Genomic DNA, 16,707 nt, shown 5'->3' with positions numbered 1-16,707 from the left:
AGAAACTGCAGCCTCCGCTGTATCATCCAATTTGGTAGGTGACGCTATTACAAAAAACGGATCCTAGAAATGCGGTACTGAAACTGCAGCCTCGGGTTGTGTATGAATACCTTTCTCACCTGAGGTGTTGCTATGTATAAAAGGCAATCCATCGGCATGTGCTGCCATTTTGTAAAAGCAGAAACATCTTAACACGAGTATCGAAGTGTTGGGTTTCTTTGATTTAGATTTTCTTGATGGAACGTGGAGATCACCTTCATGAAGATGTGTCCACAGATGCATTTCCACACAGGTGAGTGTTACAGATACAGTGACGAAACAACAAAGTTTATGTAGTCGCTTACATTGTAATCTTGCGTCTTTTTACCTGGCGATGTGTCTCACTTTATAAAAATTAGGACCATTGTGTTTTGCAAATTGTACATAATTTGTATCGTTTAAAGTCGATATAATTTGTTTGAATGTGCATTCAGAATGTCAAGACTTACAGACGATGTTATACTGTGACAGTCGTCTTTAAAAAAAACAAACAAACAGAAAAAACAATAGCTTCTGTTTTTTGTATTCAGTTGTTTTTCTTCTGACTTCATGTTTACAGGAGCTGGTCAAATGATTCAGAGATGTGGTTGTCTCTTACAGATTTAACAGCACAATATAAAACTGCCTTTACCTTTTTTGGCTCGAACTACAGTAATACTGACAATAATGTGGTCCAGTGCAATGATGTTTGCTAGTTAAGGCAGTTATTTACCTCTTTTGCTCTTACATTTAATCTCAAAACTATGCCATGTAAAAGAGTTGGCACATAATTCAGGTAAGTAATATTAATACTTGATTTTACCAAGCAGTGTGATATATGTATATATATATATATATATATATATATATATATATATATATATACAGTGGGTACGGAAAGTATTCAGACCCCCTTAAATTTTTCACTCTTTGTTATATTGCAGCCATTTGCTAAAATCATTTAAGTTAATTTTTTTTCCTCATTAATGTACACACAGCACCCCATATTGACAGAAAAACACAGAATTGTTGACATTTTTGCAGATTTATTAAAAAAGAAAAACTGAAATATCACATGGTCCTAAGTATTCAGACCCTTTGCTCAGTATTTAGTAGAAGCACCCTTTTGATCTAATACAGCCATGAGTCTTTTTGGGAAAGATGCAACAAGTTTTTCACACCTGGATTTGGGGATCCTCTGCCATTCCTCCTTGCAGATCCTCTCCAGTTCTGTCAGATTGGATGGTAAATGTTGGTGGACAGCCATTTTTAGGTCTCTCCAGAGATGCTCAATTGGGTTTAAGTCAGGGCTCTGGCTGGGCCATTTAAGAACAGTCACGGAGTTGTTGTGAAGCCACTCCTTCATTATTTTAGCTGTGTGCTTAGGGTCATTGTCTTGTTGGAAGGTTAACCTTCGGCCCAGTCTGAGGTCCTGAGCACTCTGGAGAAGATTTTCGTCCAGGATATCCCTGTACTTGGCCGCATTCATCTTTCCCTCGATTGCAGCCAGTCGTCCTGTCCCTGCAGCTGAAAAACACCCCCACAGCATGATGCTGCCACCACCATGCTTCACTGTTGGGACTGTATTGGACAGGTGATGAGCAGTGCCTGGTTTTCTCCACACATACCGCTTAGAATTAAGGCCAAAAAGTTCTATCTTGGTCTCATCAGACCAGAGAATCTTATTTCTCACCATCTTGGAGTCCTTCAGGTGGGCTTTCATGTGTCTTGCACTGAGGAGAGGCTTCCGTCGGGCCACTCTGCCATAAAGCCCCGACTGGTGGAGGGCTGCAGTGATGGTTGAATTTCAACAACTTTCTCCCATCTCCCGACTGCATCTCTGGAGCTCAGCCACAGTGATCTTTGGGTTCTTCTTTACCTCTCTCACCAAGGCTCTTCTCCCCCGATAGCTCAGTTTGGCCGGACGGCCAGCTCTAGGAAGGGTTCTGGTCATCCCAAACGTCTTCCATTTAAGGATTATGGAGGCCACTGTGCTCTTAGGAACCTTAAGTGCAGCAGAAATTTTTTTGCAACCTTGGCCAGATCTGTGCCTTGCCACAATTCTGTCTCTGAGCTCTTCAGGCAGTTCCTTTGACCTCATGATTTTCATTTGCTCTGACATGCACTGTGAGCTGTAAGGTCTTATATAGACAGGTGTGTGGCCTTCCTAATCATGTCCAATCAGTATAATCAAACACAGCGGGACTCAAATGAAGGTGTAGAACCATCTCAAGGATGATCAGAAGAAATGGACAGCACCTGAGTTAAATATATGAGTGTCACAGCAAAGGGTCTGAATACTTAAGACCATGTGATATTTCAGTTTTTCTTTTTAAAAAAAAATCTGCAAAAATGTCAACAATTCTGTGTTTTTCTGTCAATATGGGGTGCTGTGTGTACACTAATGAGGAAAAAAAATGAACTTAAATGACTTTAACAAATGGCTGCAATATAACAAAGAGTAAAAATTTTAAGGGGGTCTGAATACTTTCCGTACCCACTGTATAAAATTTTTTTTTTTTTACCACAACCTTAGATGTCTTCATATTTAAAATGTAGCATTTTAGTCACCACTTTTGTGATCTCATAAGAATTACTTATAGCGTAATAATATTTTTTAGTTTTTGCGTAAATTTCTCTTAATGTTTCGTTTCAGTTCAGTCCAGAAGCAAAGACCAAAGTCACCTGAACCCAGCTGTGTGTCTGAAAGAAGTGACTGGTCGATGGATCTTCCATGTAACTTTAGTGGACACACTGATCCTAGGTTTAGGTAAACACTGTTTTAAACCATGTATCTTATTGAATCTCTGTGCTGAAACAAAGTAAGAATAGTTCATTATTGATGCTGTAAAGTGTCTGTATGCAAAGCATTTCGGAAGATATTAATTAAAAGATCTAGAAGTAACGTGAATGTGCATTTGCTGTAAAGAGTCCAATAGCATAATACATGCTAATGGAATATTTTAGTCACCTATTTCGGTTCATTACAAAAGTCATCAATATAAGAGTGTATGTGAATTACATTTCCTTGTTGTGTTTGTCTTAAATGCACAGACCGGATCCTCCAGAACACAGCTGTGTGTCTGTAAGAAGTGACTGGTCGATGGATCTTCCATGTAACTTTAGTGGACACACTGATCCTAGGTCTAGGTAAGTGCTGCACTATATTATTTGTGTCATTGCATCTTTTGTGTTAACACAAAGAAATAATTGTTAGGTATTAGTGATGTAAAAGAACCTGAAGTATGCAATGTATTTCAAGAGATATTCATTAAAACATCTTAATTAACACCTGTGATATGTGAATCCAAATTATAAGAGTGTGTGAATTGCATTTCGTTGTTGTGTTCATCTTTAATGCACAGACCAAATCCTCCAGAACCCAGTTGTGTGTCCATGAGGAGTGACTGGTCGATGGATCTTCCATGTAACTTTAGTGGACACACTGATCGTTTGTCTAGGTACACAATGTGCTTAACATTTATTGATTCTTCATGAGGTCTGTGATGAAATTAAAGGTGATTATTTTCTTCTTGGATGTATTGAAATGCCTCAAAAAGAAGGTATTAATTTATACAGTACTGTGTCATCTCTAAATAAAGTACGTATGACATGCCGATTGCAGGATCAGAATTCCAACTGTTTGGTCTGGTCTTCCATGTTCTCACAGAGACAGATTTTTATATTATCAATCACATATCTGGTCCACTGTGCAGCTTATTTTGACTAAAGATGACCAACATGGACTGGAAGTAATGTCGTGGATTTTCTAATATAATAAAGCCATAAAATAATTGTGAAGACTGAGAATGAAAAACCAAAAAGAGAGGTTGTCTTTGTTTTGCTTTATTCTCTGCAGAGAAGAATGATCTGGTTTACACACAGCAGGCTGTGAGCAAAGAGATAAAGGTGGAGCTCACAGACCAGAGTTTTATAGTCAAAAGAATACATTTCAAAGTAGCAAAATCCCTCTTCTAACCAATGAAATGGTTAAGAACACATCACCCCATGGTACCACTTGTCAATTTGTTAATGTCCAGTCACTTTCAGACTAGCCCGTCCCTAGTGCAACAACCATTATTAGAAATTAGTTCACTCTTACACAATTTCCCAATCATTATATTCTACTTATAAGAACTAATGATTATATTTCAAAGGTTAATTGATTAGAAAACATATGTGACTTAAATGTAATCAAGTATGATTAATATAATCAATGTGTTATATGTAATATATGTAATTAGTAGATTTTAAAAATTTCCATTACAGTAAACACCTAAACACTGTTCAGTTTCAGATAGGATGTTTATAGCTGAGTAAATCAGTAATCACATACAACACAAACAAAGCAGCAAATTCAGGTGTGCTCAAAAAATAGTTTGCTTGCTGTTGCACGTTTGGAAATAAACTGTATTTTGACAGATTTTTTGACACAAAGTACAGTATATACGGATTGTAAATAATGTGGTGTGGTGTTTTAATATGTGCTAGTTAGGGTAGTTTTTGACATTTTTGCTCGGACACTCAACTCTAAAACTTGTGGAAAGAAACGGTTTTAGCATAAAACATGAAAAAATTGTCTTGGGTAAAGCACACTGAACCTGGATGGCACTATAAAAATAACTTCATGTCTCAAAGTATACGACTGGGGTGTTATGAAAACAACAGATTTCCTCCTTTCCAGGAAATTACTTGCCTTTAACCTTATTTCATTCATTTAACAGAAATGTGCAGTTAATCAACAATCATCATTATCATGGTGTCTGATTCTAATTTCCCTTCATGTTTCGATTCAGTTCAGTCCTGAAGCAAAGACCAAAGTCACCTGAACCCAGCTGTGTGTCTGTAAGAAGTGACTGGTCGATGGATCTTCCATGTAACTTTAGTGGACACACTGATCCTAGATTTAGGTAAATGCTGCACTGTATTATTTATATCATTGCATCTTTTGTGTTAACACAAAGAAAGAGTTGTTCGTCATTGAAGAGAGAACCTGAAGTATGCAAAGTATTTCAAAAAATATTCATTAAAATATCTTAATTAACAGCTGTGATATGTGAATCCAAAATATAAGAGTTTGTATTACATTTTGTTGTTGTGTTTATCCTTAATGCACAGATCAAATCCTTCAGAACCCAGCTGTGTGTCCTTGAAGAGCAACCGGTCACTAGATCTGCCACATAACTGTAGTGGACACACTGATCTTAGCTATAGGTAAACAATGTGCTAAACATTTATTGATAAATTTTATTTAGGGCCGTTTTGTTTTGGGAAAATTCTTATATTGCAACTATTGAGGTCAATATTGCGATATGCGATTGCGATTATAATAAATGGTATAATAAATGGTATAGTCAACTTAATGGGTTTTTAAGGAAAATGCACACACAGATTAGTGATAATGCTGAAATGTGTATTTGTAAAACTTGAAAAAGTGTGTGTGTGTGTGTGTGTGTGTGTGTTTGTTCACTACTCACTGCTGTGTGTGTGCACATGGATGGGTGAAATGTAGAGCACAAATGACCCATACTCAGCCACACATTACCTCCTTTCCTTTCCTTTTTAAAAGTGAATAATAAAGCTAATATCAATGTTATGACAATATGTTAATATTAAATCACATCACCATACTAAACAGTCCATACTTCCTAAACAAAAGTAAGTATTACCAGTTTGTTTAAAGTAACTGGTTGTCATGAAAAATACTACATGAAGTATGCATGCATTGTGATCTTCTAATAATTCATTATTTCAATCTTACAGCCATGACCCTCAACATGTTCTCAAAACATTCAGATCAAATGTGAGGAAGAAGTTTGAGTGTCTGTATGAGGGAACAGCGACACAGGGAAACCCAACACTGCTGAATGAGATCTACACAGAGCTCTACATCACAGAGAGTGAGAGTGGAGAGATCAATAATGAGCATGAGGTGAGACAGATTGAGACACAATCCAGGAGAGCAGCAACAGAGGACACACAGATCAAATGCAATGACATCTTCAGACCTTTACCTGGACAAGACAAACCCATTAGAACTGTGCTGACAAAGGGAGTCGCTGGCATTGGAAAAACAGTCTCTGTGCAGAAGTTCATCCTGGACTGGGCTGAAGGGAAAGAGAATCAGGACGTCCAGATCATATTTCCACTTCCTTTCAGAGAGATCAACTTGATGAAGGACAAAACACTCAGTCTTTTAGAACTTTCATGGATTTTTTTCCCTGAGACCAAAGAAATGAGGGTTTTCAGTGATGAGTATAAAATGTTGTTCATCTTTGATGGTCTGGATGAGTGTCGACTGTTTCTGGATTTTCAGAGCAATGTGAGGTTGTGTGATGTAAATGAATCGGCCTCATTAGATGTGCTGCTGACGAACCTGATTGTGGGGAATCTGCTTCCCTCTGCTCTCATCTGGATCACCTCCAGACCAGCAGCAGCTGATCTCATCCCCACTGACTGTGTCCATCGAGTAACAGAGGTACGAGGCTTTAATGAGCCACAGAAGGAGGAATATTTCTGGAAGAAAGTCAATGATCAGAGTCTGGCCTACAGGATCATCTCACACCTGAAGTCATCAAGGAGCCTCTTCATCATGTGCCACATCCCAGTTTTCTGCTGGATCTCAGCCACTGTTCTGGAGAAGATGTTGAGTCAAGCAGAGAGTGGAGAGATGCCCAGGACTCTCACTGAAATGTACACACACTTCCTGATCATTCAGACCAACATCAAACATGGGAAGGACTATGAGAATAACATGAAAGATGAAGACATGATCCTCAAACTGGGAAAACTGGCTTTCCAGCAGCTTGTGAAAGGCAACCTGATCTTCTATGAGGAAGACCTGAGTGACTGTGGCATTGATGAGACTGAAGCATCAGTTTACTCAGGATTGTGCACTCAGATCTTCAGAAAGGAGTTTGGCTTGTATCAGGGGAAAGTCTTCTGCTTTGTTCATCTGAGCATTCAGGAGCATCTCGCAGCTCTATATGTGCTGCTTTCATTCCTGCTGTACAAGAGAGATGTGCTCAATGAAAGCCTCAGCTCAAAATATGCACATGAGTTCACATGTCACACAATATCTGACCTGCATCAGAGAGCCGTGGACAAGACTTTACAGAGTAAGAATGGACAGTTGGACCTTTTCCTCCGATTTCTTCTGGGTCTCTCACTGGAGTCTAATCAGATGCTTGTGAAAAGCCTTTTGACACATGTTAGAAACATCTCGTGCAGCAAAGAGAACACGATTGAGTACATTAAAATGAGAATGAGAATGAATGAATCACCAGAGAAATCCATCAATCTGTTCCATTGTTTAAATGAACTGGGTGATCAGTCTCTCGTAAATGAAGTCCAGAAGTATCTCAGATCTGGAGATCTTTCAAGCACAAGATTGTCCTCGACACAGTGGTCAGCTGTTGTCTTTGTTTTGTTGACCTCAGAGCAGCTGGATCATTTTGATTTGAGTAAATACATAAGCAGCAGTTACGAACAAAACCCCATAACATATAATGAAGTTCTTCTGAAGCTCTTGCCTGTAGTTGAAGCCTCCAGATCAGCAGAGTAAGTAGCACTGAGTGTAATCATCAAATGTTTAAATTATAGCACATTGATGATCTATTCTTTGTTGTCAGTGTTAGTATTAATTTGGCCTTATTCTTTAGACAAAAGACACACTTGGTTGTCTCTTCTTTTCCACATTAACAGTGAACCTTTTTTTAGAGTTTAAGTTTAATTTAAAGGATTGGGTTTTGAATGTCTGTCACTTGGGTTGTTTGTAAATGTTTGTGCTCTAGTAAGAATATCTCCAGTCTTCTAATATATAGTTACCTTCTGACGTTTTTGTAAATTTTACCATTACCATTTTTAAAGGTATTAATACTGTTGTTTTTGCTCTATGACTCTGTGTACATTTAAATTTTATGGTTGCAACCACTGTAATCACTATGTTGATGAAGCACAATGTTAAATTGATCTTGGTGTCATGAACTAAGAGAGTAAAGAGTGTGTTGTTGTTCTGCAGGTTGGTTAATTGTGGCATCGCAGTTGAAGTTTGTGCTTCTCTGAGTTCAGCTCTGAGATCAAACTCTTCAAACCTGAGAGAACTGAATCTGTCTGAAAATAATCTAGGAGATGCAGGTCTAAAGCTGCTCTCTGATGGACTGAAGGATCCTCACTGTAAACTGGAGATAATGAAGTAAGATTATGTATATCAAGGGTCTATAATCATAATGTTCAGATCACACATTAACATAAACCAAAAGTAATCAAAACCTAATAAAAACATTAAACTGACACAGATTTAGTATTCAGTATTATAATCTTGTAGTCTCTCTGTGTTTGTGTCATTTCTGTTGAACTGAGTGAAGTGTCATTGTTCTTTACAGGTTGAGTCAGTGTGGCGTCACAGATGAAGGTTGTGCTGCTCTGAGTTCAGCTCTGAAATCAAACTCCTCACACCTGAGAGAACTGGATCTGTCTAAGAATAATGTAGGAGATGCAGGTGTGAAGCTGATCTCTGATGGACTGAAGGATCCTCACTGTAAACTGGAGATACTGAAGTAAGGTCATACAGTGATCTCAATTGAAACAATGTTGTTATCATGTTGTTCAGATCACTCAGATATTTTACATTAATGCTTGTGCGACCTTATGGACATTTCTGTCTTTTTAAGTTTTTTTTTTTTTTTTTTTTTAATTTTTTTTTATCATCTTGCCTGTGTTAATGGTAACTGAATACATTTTGGCACAGGTGTGTATTGTTTTTGGAATTTACATATTTTATGCTCATTTCTTTTAATAAATAATAATTAATTTCATTTCTTTTAATAAATCTGTTTTTTTACACTAGGTACAAAAATAGTACTTGCACTTTGAAGTTTTTTAAAAGTTTGCTTTTGCAGGCCCCCAAATTACATAAGTTTTCCATTTTTAGTTGGAAAATGGTGTCATGTAAACAGCCCCTCAGTCACACTCTCACAAACAAGCTGCATTTGGTGGTGATTTGGCCTGAGAGTAGTGAAGGAAAGACAATGGGGAAAAAACACAAGGCATGCAACCAGACAATCTTAACTCATAGACATGGGTCAAAATAATAATAACACTGACATGAGCTGAACTATAATGTCTCTGTGTTGAAGAGTTTATGCTGAACTGAGATTGAAGAGTGTGTGTTCTGCAGGTTGAGTGATTGTGGTGTCACAGATGAAGGTTGTGCTGCTCTGAGTTCAGCTCTGAGATCAAACTCACACCTGAGAGAACTGGATCTGTCTGGGAATAAACTAAGAGATAGAGGTCTGACACTGCTCTCTGAAGGACTGAAGGATCGTCGCTGTGAACTAGAGACACTGAGGTGTGACTGTCTGTGTATTTCAGCATGAAAATGTAAATGTGATATTTTGGAAATGCACAATAATTTTGAATGAAGTGATGGCACATGATGATGATGACATTGTGTTACAACCAAGAAGGAGAAGACATTTTACAATACCAGCAGAGTGACACAGTGCATGTTCACTCAGATGCTGTTTTCATGTCATAAACGGTTTTCTGTCACTGTAAACATTGTGATTGTTTTCTGCAGGTTGAGTGATTGTGGCACCACAACTGAATGTTGTGCTGCTCTGAGTTCAGCTCTGAGATCAAAATCCTCACACCTGAGAGAACTGGATCTGTCTGGGAATAACGTAGGAGATGTAGGTCTGATGTTGCTCTCTGATGGACTGAAGGATCCTCGCTGCAAACTGGAGAAACTGAAGTAAGATCTTGCACTATTCCTGAGTAAATAATCACATTATTTTAAGGGTCTGTATGAGATTATAGCTTTAAATTAACACACAAAGCAAAAGTAAATAATAGAACATTAAACCCACAGATTATAGATTTAAAGGGGACTTCAAAGGAAGATTTATTCTTATATATGGTTTTTAAACATTATTTTTTCCAAAGTTTTTGCACAAATACCTTATAATGGTAAAAATGAGCTAGATATTTTCTGTAATTTTGTCGATAACGAGACAAAAAAAAGGATGATAGCATGTTATTGTGCTGGTACCTTGACAGGTTTAGGAAGGCAGTGGACAGCTTTGATATTGGTTAGTTTGCAGGAGTAACAGAAATTAACTTTTTAAACAGAAATTAAAGTTTAAAATAAGTTTAACCTTATATGGGCATTTTTACCTTTATAAGGCTTTTTTTTTTTCTAATCTAATTAAATGTATGCATCATCATCATTTTGTCAAATTCTTAAATTTAATCAGTAAATATAAATAGTAAGCACTATAGGGCTGTTACCAATCAAATGAAATCAGCATCAGCACAATTTGTTTGCAATGCACAGGACCTGCATCTGAAGTGGCATCTAGATGCATTTATACAGACTATTTAATGCAGGACATTAATGCAGTTGATCTACAGTTACAAATGCGTTAGTAATATTTGATGGTGTAAAAACAAAATATTCTATAGTAATATTTAAAATGATTGTGGGGGAAAAAAAAGAAAAAATATACTTTGAATATAAACCTAAAATCACCAGTAGGTGGGTGGACAGCTACAGTCCTTGGCCAGTGTCTGCGCTATTTCTCTACAAAATGAGCGATATGCGCGATAAAAATGTCTTTGTACTTTAACTGTCGTGGCTTTACTGGAGCGCATGACAAAAACAAACACCAAAAGCCAATGAAACAGTGATACCTGATTAAACCGTGCACCGCAACAGCTGGACTACACCAGACCAGTGTCTCTCACACAGCCCTAACAAACTTGCCACTTGAAATGATAATCAGCGCTTAGCCCATTTGAATTCAACATGCAACAGTTACAGCTTTAAGCTAGTTGAAACCAGATTAAATATCTCCTATCATGTTAACTAAAGGTAAACTCTACAAAATGGTAAATACAAGCATTTGAATCTACACAGCACCATTATTTACCATGCATGAGTGATAACAGGTTCACTTTAGTTTTATAATGTTGTTGTGGTTGTACAGTAGTTCCTGCTGAACTGAGAGTGAAGAGTGTGTCATTGTTCTCTACAGGTTGTTTAATTGTGGCATCACAGATGAAGGTTGTGCAGCTCTGAATTCAGCTTTGAGATCAAACTCACAGCTGAGAGAACTGGATCTGTCTGGGAATTATATAGAAGATGGAGGTGTGATGCTGCTTTCCGCTTTAAAAGTTAATCCACAGTATAAACTGAAGGCACTGCAGTAAGTTGTGATGATTAATATATCAAATAATCAGTCATTTGAACTTCAATACAGATGTGTGTCAGCAGTAATCCTAAATAATGCATCTGTTACTATGTGTTCAATTTTGTACTGACAGGTTTTAAATGATGGTGGATATGGGATCACAGACAAATGAAAGTGAACAGAATCAACAAAAATGAACTCGCAGTGAACACGCGCTGATGTGTGTTGGGGATACAGGAGTTTACACAGGCAACGTTACAGTGACTTGGATTTTAACACGAGCTGCTTAAAATGCTCTATTATTTATGTGTATACACATCTGAATATGACATTTGTAAAGCAAACTTTCTGTTGCTTCACACACAAGAAGAATTCAGCTTTTACTCATAAGAACAATGGTTGCATTTGCAGTGACATGATTCAGCAGAGGATATCATTTCTTATGAGTAAATCATTAATTCATAATTGCATTCATATTACCATGTTAAATTTAGATAGGTGTGTACATATTTTACCCTTTGGGCTACTTCAGACCTTTCACTGCAATTTGAGACTTTTTACTGACAGCACAGGATTGTAATACATTTTGAGTGAAATAATGTCTTTGATATAAAGGCAACTTTTTAATGCATCTGAATGTAACAAAACAAATAACTTTTATAATATATAATATGATAAATATATAAACTTGGATGCATGTTGCTCACATATTGTGTGAAAACTCTCTGTATGATATTTCTAATGAGTATATTGTATATAATTGTAAAGGATTTTTTGTACATAGGATTTATTAAACTCTTCATAAGTGAAGTTGGAGCCAAGTTTAATTTGTGGGTGAATCCTGGAAGATTATGGTTTTTAATGGTGACAATGAAACCAAGTGGGAGAGAATTGTCTGGATACTTATTTCTTTACACAAAAGAGGACAATTGTACAACAGGAGTTGATGGCTGCTTCTGGAACAATCCCTCTCAATTTTCATGAAGACTTAATGTATGATGATAGCAGCAGAATGAATTTGGAAGGGTACAAATCCATCTTGGCAACCAAAGTTCAAGAAAATGCCATCAGACTCATCAGAAAGTGCTTCACATTGCATCAGGACAATGACCCAAAACACCCTGCCAGTTCAGTCAAGGAGTTTATCAGGGCAAAATAATATAAAGAATATCCAAATCCAAACATTCATAGAACAAAAAATTATGTTGGGATTTTTGTTAATGAATTTACTTTGTGTAATTGTAAATATGCTTAAATATGATTAAATATTTATTTATATTCTCCTACCATTTATCTAGTGGACTTTTTATCTGCCTCAGTGATGTGAACAATACAGTGAAATTGAATGGCAATTTTTTTTTTTATGTTTTTGGCCTATTGATTACTGATAATTGTATGACCACAGTTTTACTTTAGTACCATGGTTTAACTATGGTTAGTGTAGCAAAACCAATAACTTGTGGTTACTGTAGTTTAACGGTTTGTTAAAACCATGGTTAATTTTTGTAAGGGATTAGGCCTAACAGTTCTCATATGATGAAGATGTAGCGTCCAATGACAGTTTATTTGTTGAACTATAATCTGAATTTTGGAATATTCATAAAACTAGTGGATGTTCCAAAATATTTAATGTATTATTAGGCTATTATCAGTGTTGGGGAGTAACTAATTACATGTAATGGAATTACGTAATGAATGAGTGTGTAATGAAATTACTTACTTTTGAAAATGTTAATGATTACAAAGGGGGTTACATCAGAATTTTTACACACACACACACACACACACGCCCACATACAGATTTAATTGACTTCTTTCATAAACTGCATTGACTGCTCTAAAATGAGACCCATGTTTCAGAAGTTTATAACACATAGAATAGGACACATGCTTATTTGATAAATGTTTTATTTTCTATTTGGGTTTATGCATATACTTGAATTTTTTTTTTTTTTCCAAGGCATTGATGCCAATTTTTCCTGTCATAACGCAAACATTTAATTTCAAAACCAGTATCATAGCTATTAAACTATTTCTTGTTATGATTTTAAATCTGTATTTAACCTTAGAATGTTCTCAAAGTAAATAAGAGGTGTCAAGTCTGAATTTGTGGTGGCTGTGCTTTAAGTTAAATTATTACACAGCTCTGTGAAATGTTTGACTCTGATTGGTCAGTCATGACATACCAAGGTATGTTATTTCCCAGTAACAACTAGTTAATAAACAAAAGCTAATAACACAGACTCAACCAGGCAACTTAAGGTGCTATACGCTTGATAGTTTTTCTTGGTGGGAGCTTTGTGTTTGGTTAGCTAATAGAATATTAAAACTCAATTCAATATTATGTGTACAATTTCTTAATGCATGGTAGTATCGTGGACTTGCTCTATTGTTTCATACAAACACATGCTGCAATTTAGTTTTGTACACTGTAATGGATTATAAGATAACTAACAAACTAGTACTGTAAGTATTAGTGCTTAATTATTTATGTTGTGAAATGTGTAATAAAAGTGGTATGACTGCCCTGTATCCCTTAAATGTCTGTCTAGTTTGAACTTGCTGCTTACTTTGTGTCTAATTACTTTACTTATTTACAAAAAGTAATCAAATGTAATAAGTTACATTACTTTTATAAAGTAATTGAAAAGTTACACTGCTTATTACATTCTATTTTTGATGTTGCTGTTGTTATGTTGGCTTGGAGAGCCAACATATTGTTATTCTATTTAAACTTATTATTATTATTATTATTATTATTATTATTATTATTATTATTATTATTATTCTTAGACTTATTTTTCCAAACGCTACTCCTCCTAGGGCTTTAATGCCACAAGCACCAAACCCGGCAGAGACCTGGGATAATATTTGTCCTTTGTTGCTATATCTATTTAGACTGATCAGACTTACAGTTTTCCCATAAATAATTTTTAAGTGTTGAATATTTCTCATAGACTTCCATTGTCTGAGAAAAAAATTCCGACTTCATCTCTAACTAGTCCCAGGGCTTTAATGCCACAAACACCAAACTTGGCAGAAACTTGGGCTCTAATTTTAGCTTTGTTGCTGTATGTTTTTTAGACTGATCAGACATACAGTTTTCCCATAAATAATTTGTAAACAAAATTAAATATTTCCCATAGACTTACATTGACTGAGAAAAAATGCCCCCTCTAGAGGAGCAATACCAGAGGCGGAGTCGGCTATCTCCTCATACTTTCACTTTAAACTCGGTTAAAAATACAAATAAATACATGAATTTAATTCATACTGACAAGCTAAACCAACATATCTGATTATTATCAGGTCCATGGCTCATGAATGATGACTGTCTGGCCAGAGAAGAGTGTAAAACATCATAGATCTGTGACCGCTTCGATCAGCCAGTGCTATCCGCACGCGCTCACTAAACTACATGATTTGGACGTCTTTTAAAGCGTTTTAAAAAAAAATATTCCAGCGATTGTATGCAATCCACCCATTAGAAAACATCAAGACATAAATTCAGGTGTTTGTGAACTGTTTTATATAAAACTGCAACCGTCAATTCGGGTTACGGAGCTTGCGAGCTCTCTGCAGCGTCCTCATTAAACGGCTTTATTTGCACGTCTTAAAGTCTTGTAAATAAAACTACTCCAGCGATACAACACAATAATGGTAGAAGAACATATTAAAGAGGTAAAATGAATGCTTTTGACGTGTTCTGTGTGTAAATGCACAGCAACGCGCCGCAGCTCGCTACCTTTCGTCCATGCTCACAAAACTAAATAATTTGTTAAAGGCTTTTAAATAAAAACACTCCAGCGATACAACACAATAATAATAGAAGAACATATTTAAAAGGTTAAAATGAACACTTATAAATGCCTGTGATATTTTTCGTTGAACTTGCAGAGCAACGCGCTGCGGATGCTGTTCTACGTCCGTACTGACTAATCTGCATCATTAACAGCTGTTTTAAAGGCTTTTAAATGAAAACACTCCAGCGATATAACACAATAATAGTAGAAGAACATATTAAAAAGGTTAAAATGCGCACTTATAAATGCCTGTGATATTTTTCGTTGAACTTGCAGAGCAACGCGCTGCGGCTTGCTGTTCTCAGTCCGTGCTCACTAATCTACATCATTTACAGCTGTTTTAAAGGCTTTTAAATAAAAACACTCCAGCGATATAACACAATAATAGTAGAAGAACATATTAAAAAGGGGAAAATTGCTGTTTTTTTAGATTTTCTATATTTAAATGCACATCAACGCGTTGTGGCTCGGACGATCGCGCCCCGGAACACATTCATCCTCGGTTCTCTCAATAAGAAAGTCTTTTCTCGGACAAACACAGACAAGATCATTTCAAAATACATCATAGCTTAACGAATATAATCGAAAACAGTCGTTTATGTCTCAAGTGAACCTATGATTCAGAGATGAAGGCAATAGTGGTAATGTTGTCCACCAGAGGGGGCCACAGGATAACTTATCCTTCAAGATCTCAATTCAAACACTATTTTTACAGAGTTTCATTTAGATGACAGAACTTTGAAATAGCAAACAGGGAAAACAATTACAAGCATATAAAATACAATAAAAAATAATACAATACAAATAATTCTTCAGCTCACAAACACCTGGATTTATGTCTTGATGTTTTCTAATGGGTGGATTGCATACAATTGCTGGAATATTTTTTTTTAAACGCTTTAAAAGACGTATTTATTTGTATACAGTTTCACATTCAGCTAGCCAACTCTGTTGAATTTGTTGTCATAGCCTAGTCTGCTTTTTTATTAGAAAATGAAATGGCAAGGCCGCATTTTCGCAGCGGGGCAGCTCAACAACGCCGGACACGCAAGTGCTCTGGCTCTTTTGCCCCAAGGCTGCCCGGGTTGGCTCTCCAAGCCAACATTTAAAGTTTGTTTTCGAACTTTAGTTTCTAGTTGTTGTTGTTGTTGTTTTTTGGTGACATGTCCATCTTTTCAAGAAGTTCGCATAGTTGTGGAAGAGAATAGAACAACTGTGGGCCACTGACGTCGAATCTCTTTGTCAGCTCTAACATGTAGTTTAACTGTAACCGGAGAAAGGTTAATAGAAAAATAATAAGAATATGGCAACAAAGATGGGAAAATGGCACCACATGTATTATAATATTATATGGTATTATTAAATTGTGAAATCAGTAGGGAATAAAGAACTGTTTTATGGAAGGTATATAAAGGAAGAAATAATGATTTCTAGATTAAGGGGACATACAGGGTTAAATTTAACACTTACATTAATGGGGAAGCATGGAAATGGGATGTGTGATGAATGTGATGTTTGAGAAACAGAAATACAGAAATATATATTCATCACCCATGTGCGTAAGATATACAGTAGGTGGCGGTAAAACTTCTAAGGAGTGAACGGCCATTCAACAACAAGAAGAAGGAGAAAACCGCCCCATCCACACCCCGCCCCTCTATTTTTCTTTTTTTTTTTTTTTTTTTTTTTTTTTT

General features: G+C 36.3%; 1 protein-coding gene and 1 long non-coding RNA gene across 31 annotated transcripts in view; both read left to right on the top strand.

The window, feature by feature from the left end:
* Positions 1 to 69: 69 nt before the first annotated feature.
* Positions 70 to 16,707, top strand: part of LOC127168801 (NACHT, LRR and PYD domains-containing protein 12) — a 38,187-nt gene continuing 21,549 nt past the window's right edge. For 20 of the 30 annotated variants that reach the window (XM_051117873.1, XM_051117945.1, XM_051116993.1 and 17 more), the window contains exons 1-12: positions 70 to 292; positions 2,675 to 2,788; positions 3,073 to 3,168; positions 3,384 to 3,479; positions 4,815 to 4,928; positions 5,137 to 5,232; positions 5,782 to 7,578; positions 8,039 to 8,212; positions 8,403 to 8,576; positions 9,197 to 9,367; positions 9,599 to 9,772; positions 11,055 to 11,083. In XM_051117873.1, coding sequence (XP_050973830.1) covers positions 237 to 292; positions 2,675 to 2,788; positions 3,073 to 3,168; positions 3,384 to 3,479; positions 4,815 to 4,928; positions 5,137 to 5,232; positions 5,782 to 7,578; positions 8,039 to 8,212; positions 8,403 to 8,576; positions 9,197 to 9,367; positions 9,599 to 9,772; positions 11,055 to 11,083 — 3,091 coding nt within the window. In that variant the 5' untranslated portion in view covers positions 70 to 236. The remainder of the gene's footprint in view (positions 293 to 2,674; positions 2,789 to 3,072; positions 3,169 to 3,383; positions 3,480 to 4,814; positions 4,929 to 5,136; positions 5,233 to 5,781; positions 7,579 to 8,038; positions 8,213 to 8,402; positions 8,577 to 9,196; positions 9,368 to 9,598; positions 9,773 to 11,054; positions 11,084 to 16,707) is intronic. The other 10 variants (XM_051118093.1, XM_051117402.1, XM_051117487.1 and 7 more) reach the window with 7 other exon arrangements.
* LOC127170767 (uncharacterized) lies at positions 11,100 to 12,026 on the top strand. Its single transcript, XR_007828406.1, has 2 exons — positions 11,100 to 11,225; positions 11,344 to 12,026. It is a non-coding gene; the product is annotated as an uncharacterized LOC127170767 (long non-coding RNA).

Source organism: Labeo rohita, chromosome 1 (assembly GCF_022985175.1).
Source record: "Labeo rohita strain BAU-BD-2019 chromosome 1, IGBB_LRoh.1.0, whole genome shotgun sequence".
NCBI classification, from domain to species: Eukaryota; Metazoa; Chordata; class Actinopteri; order Cypriniformes; family Cyprinidae; genus Labeo; species Labeo rohita.
The sequence above is the reverse complement of the archived record's forward strand: the minus strand, read 5'-3'. Positions and strand labels throughout refer to the sequence as shown.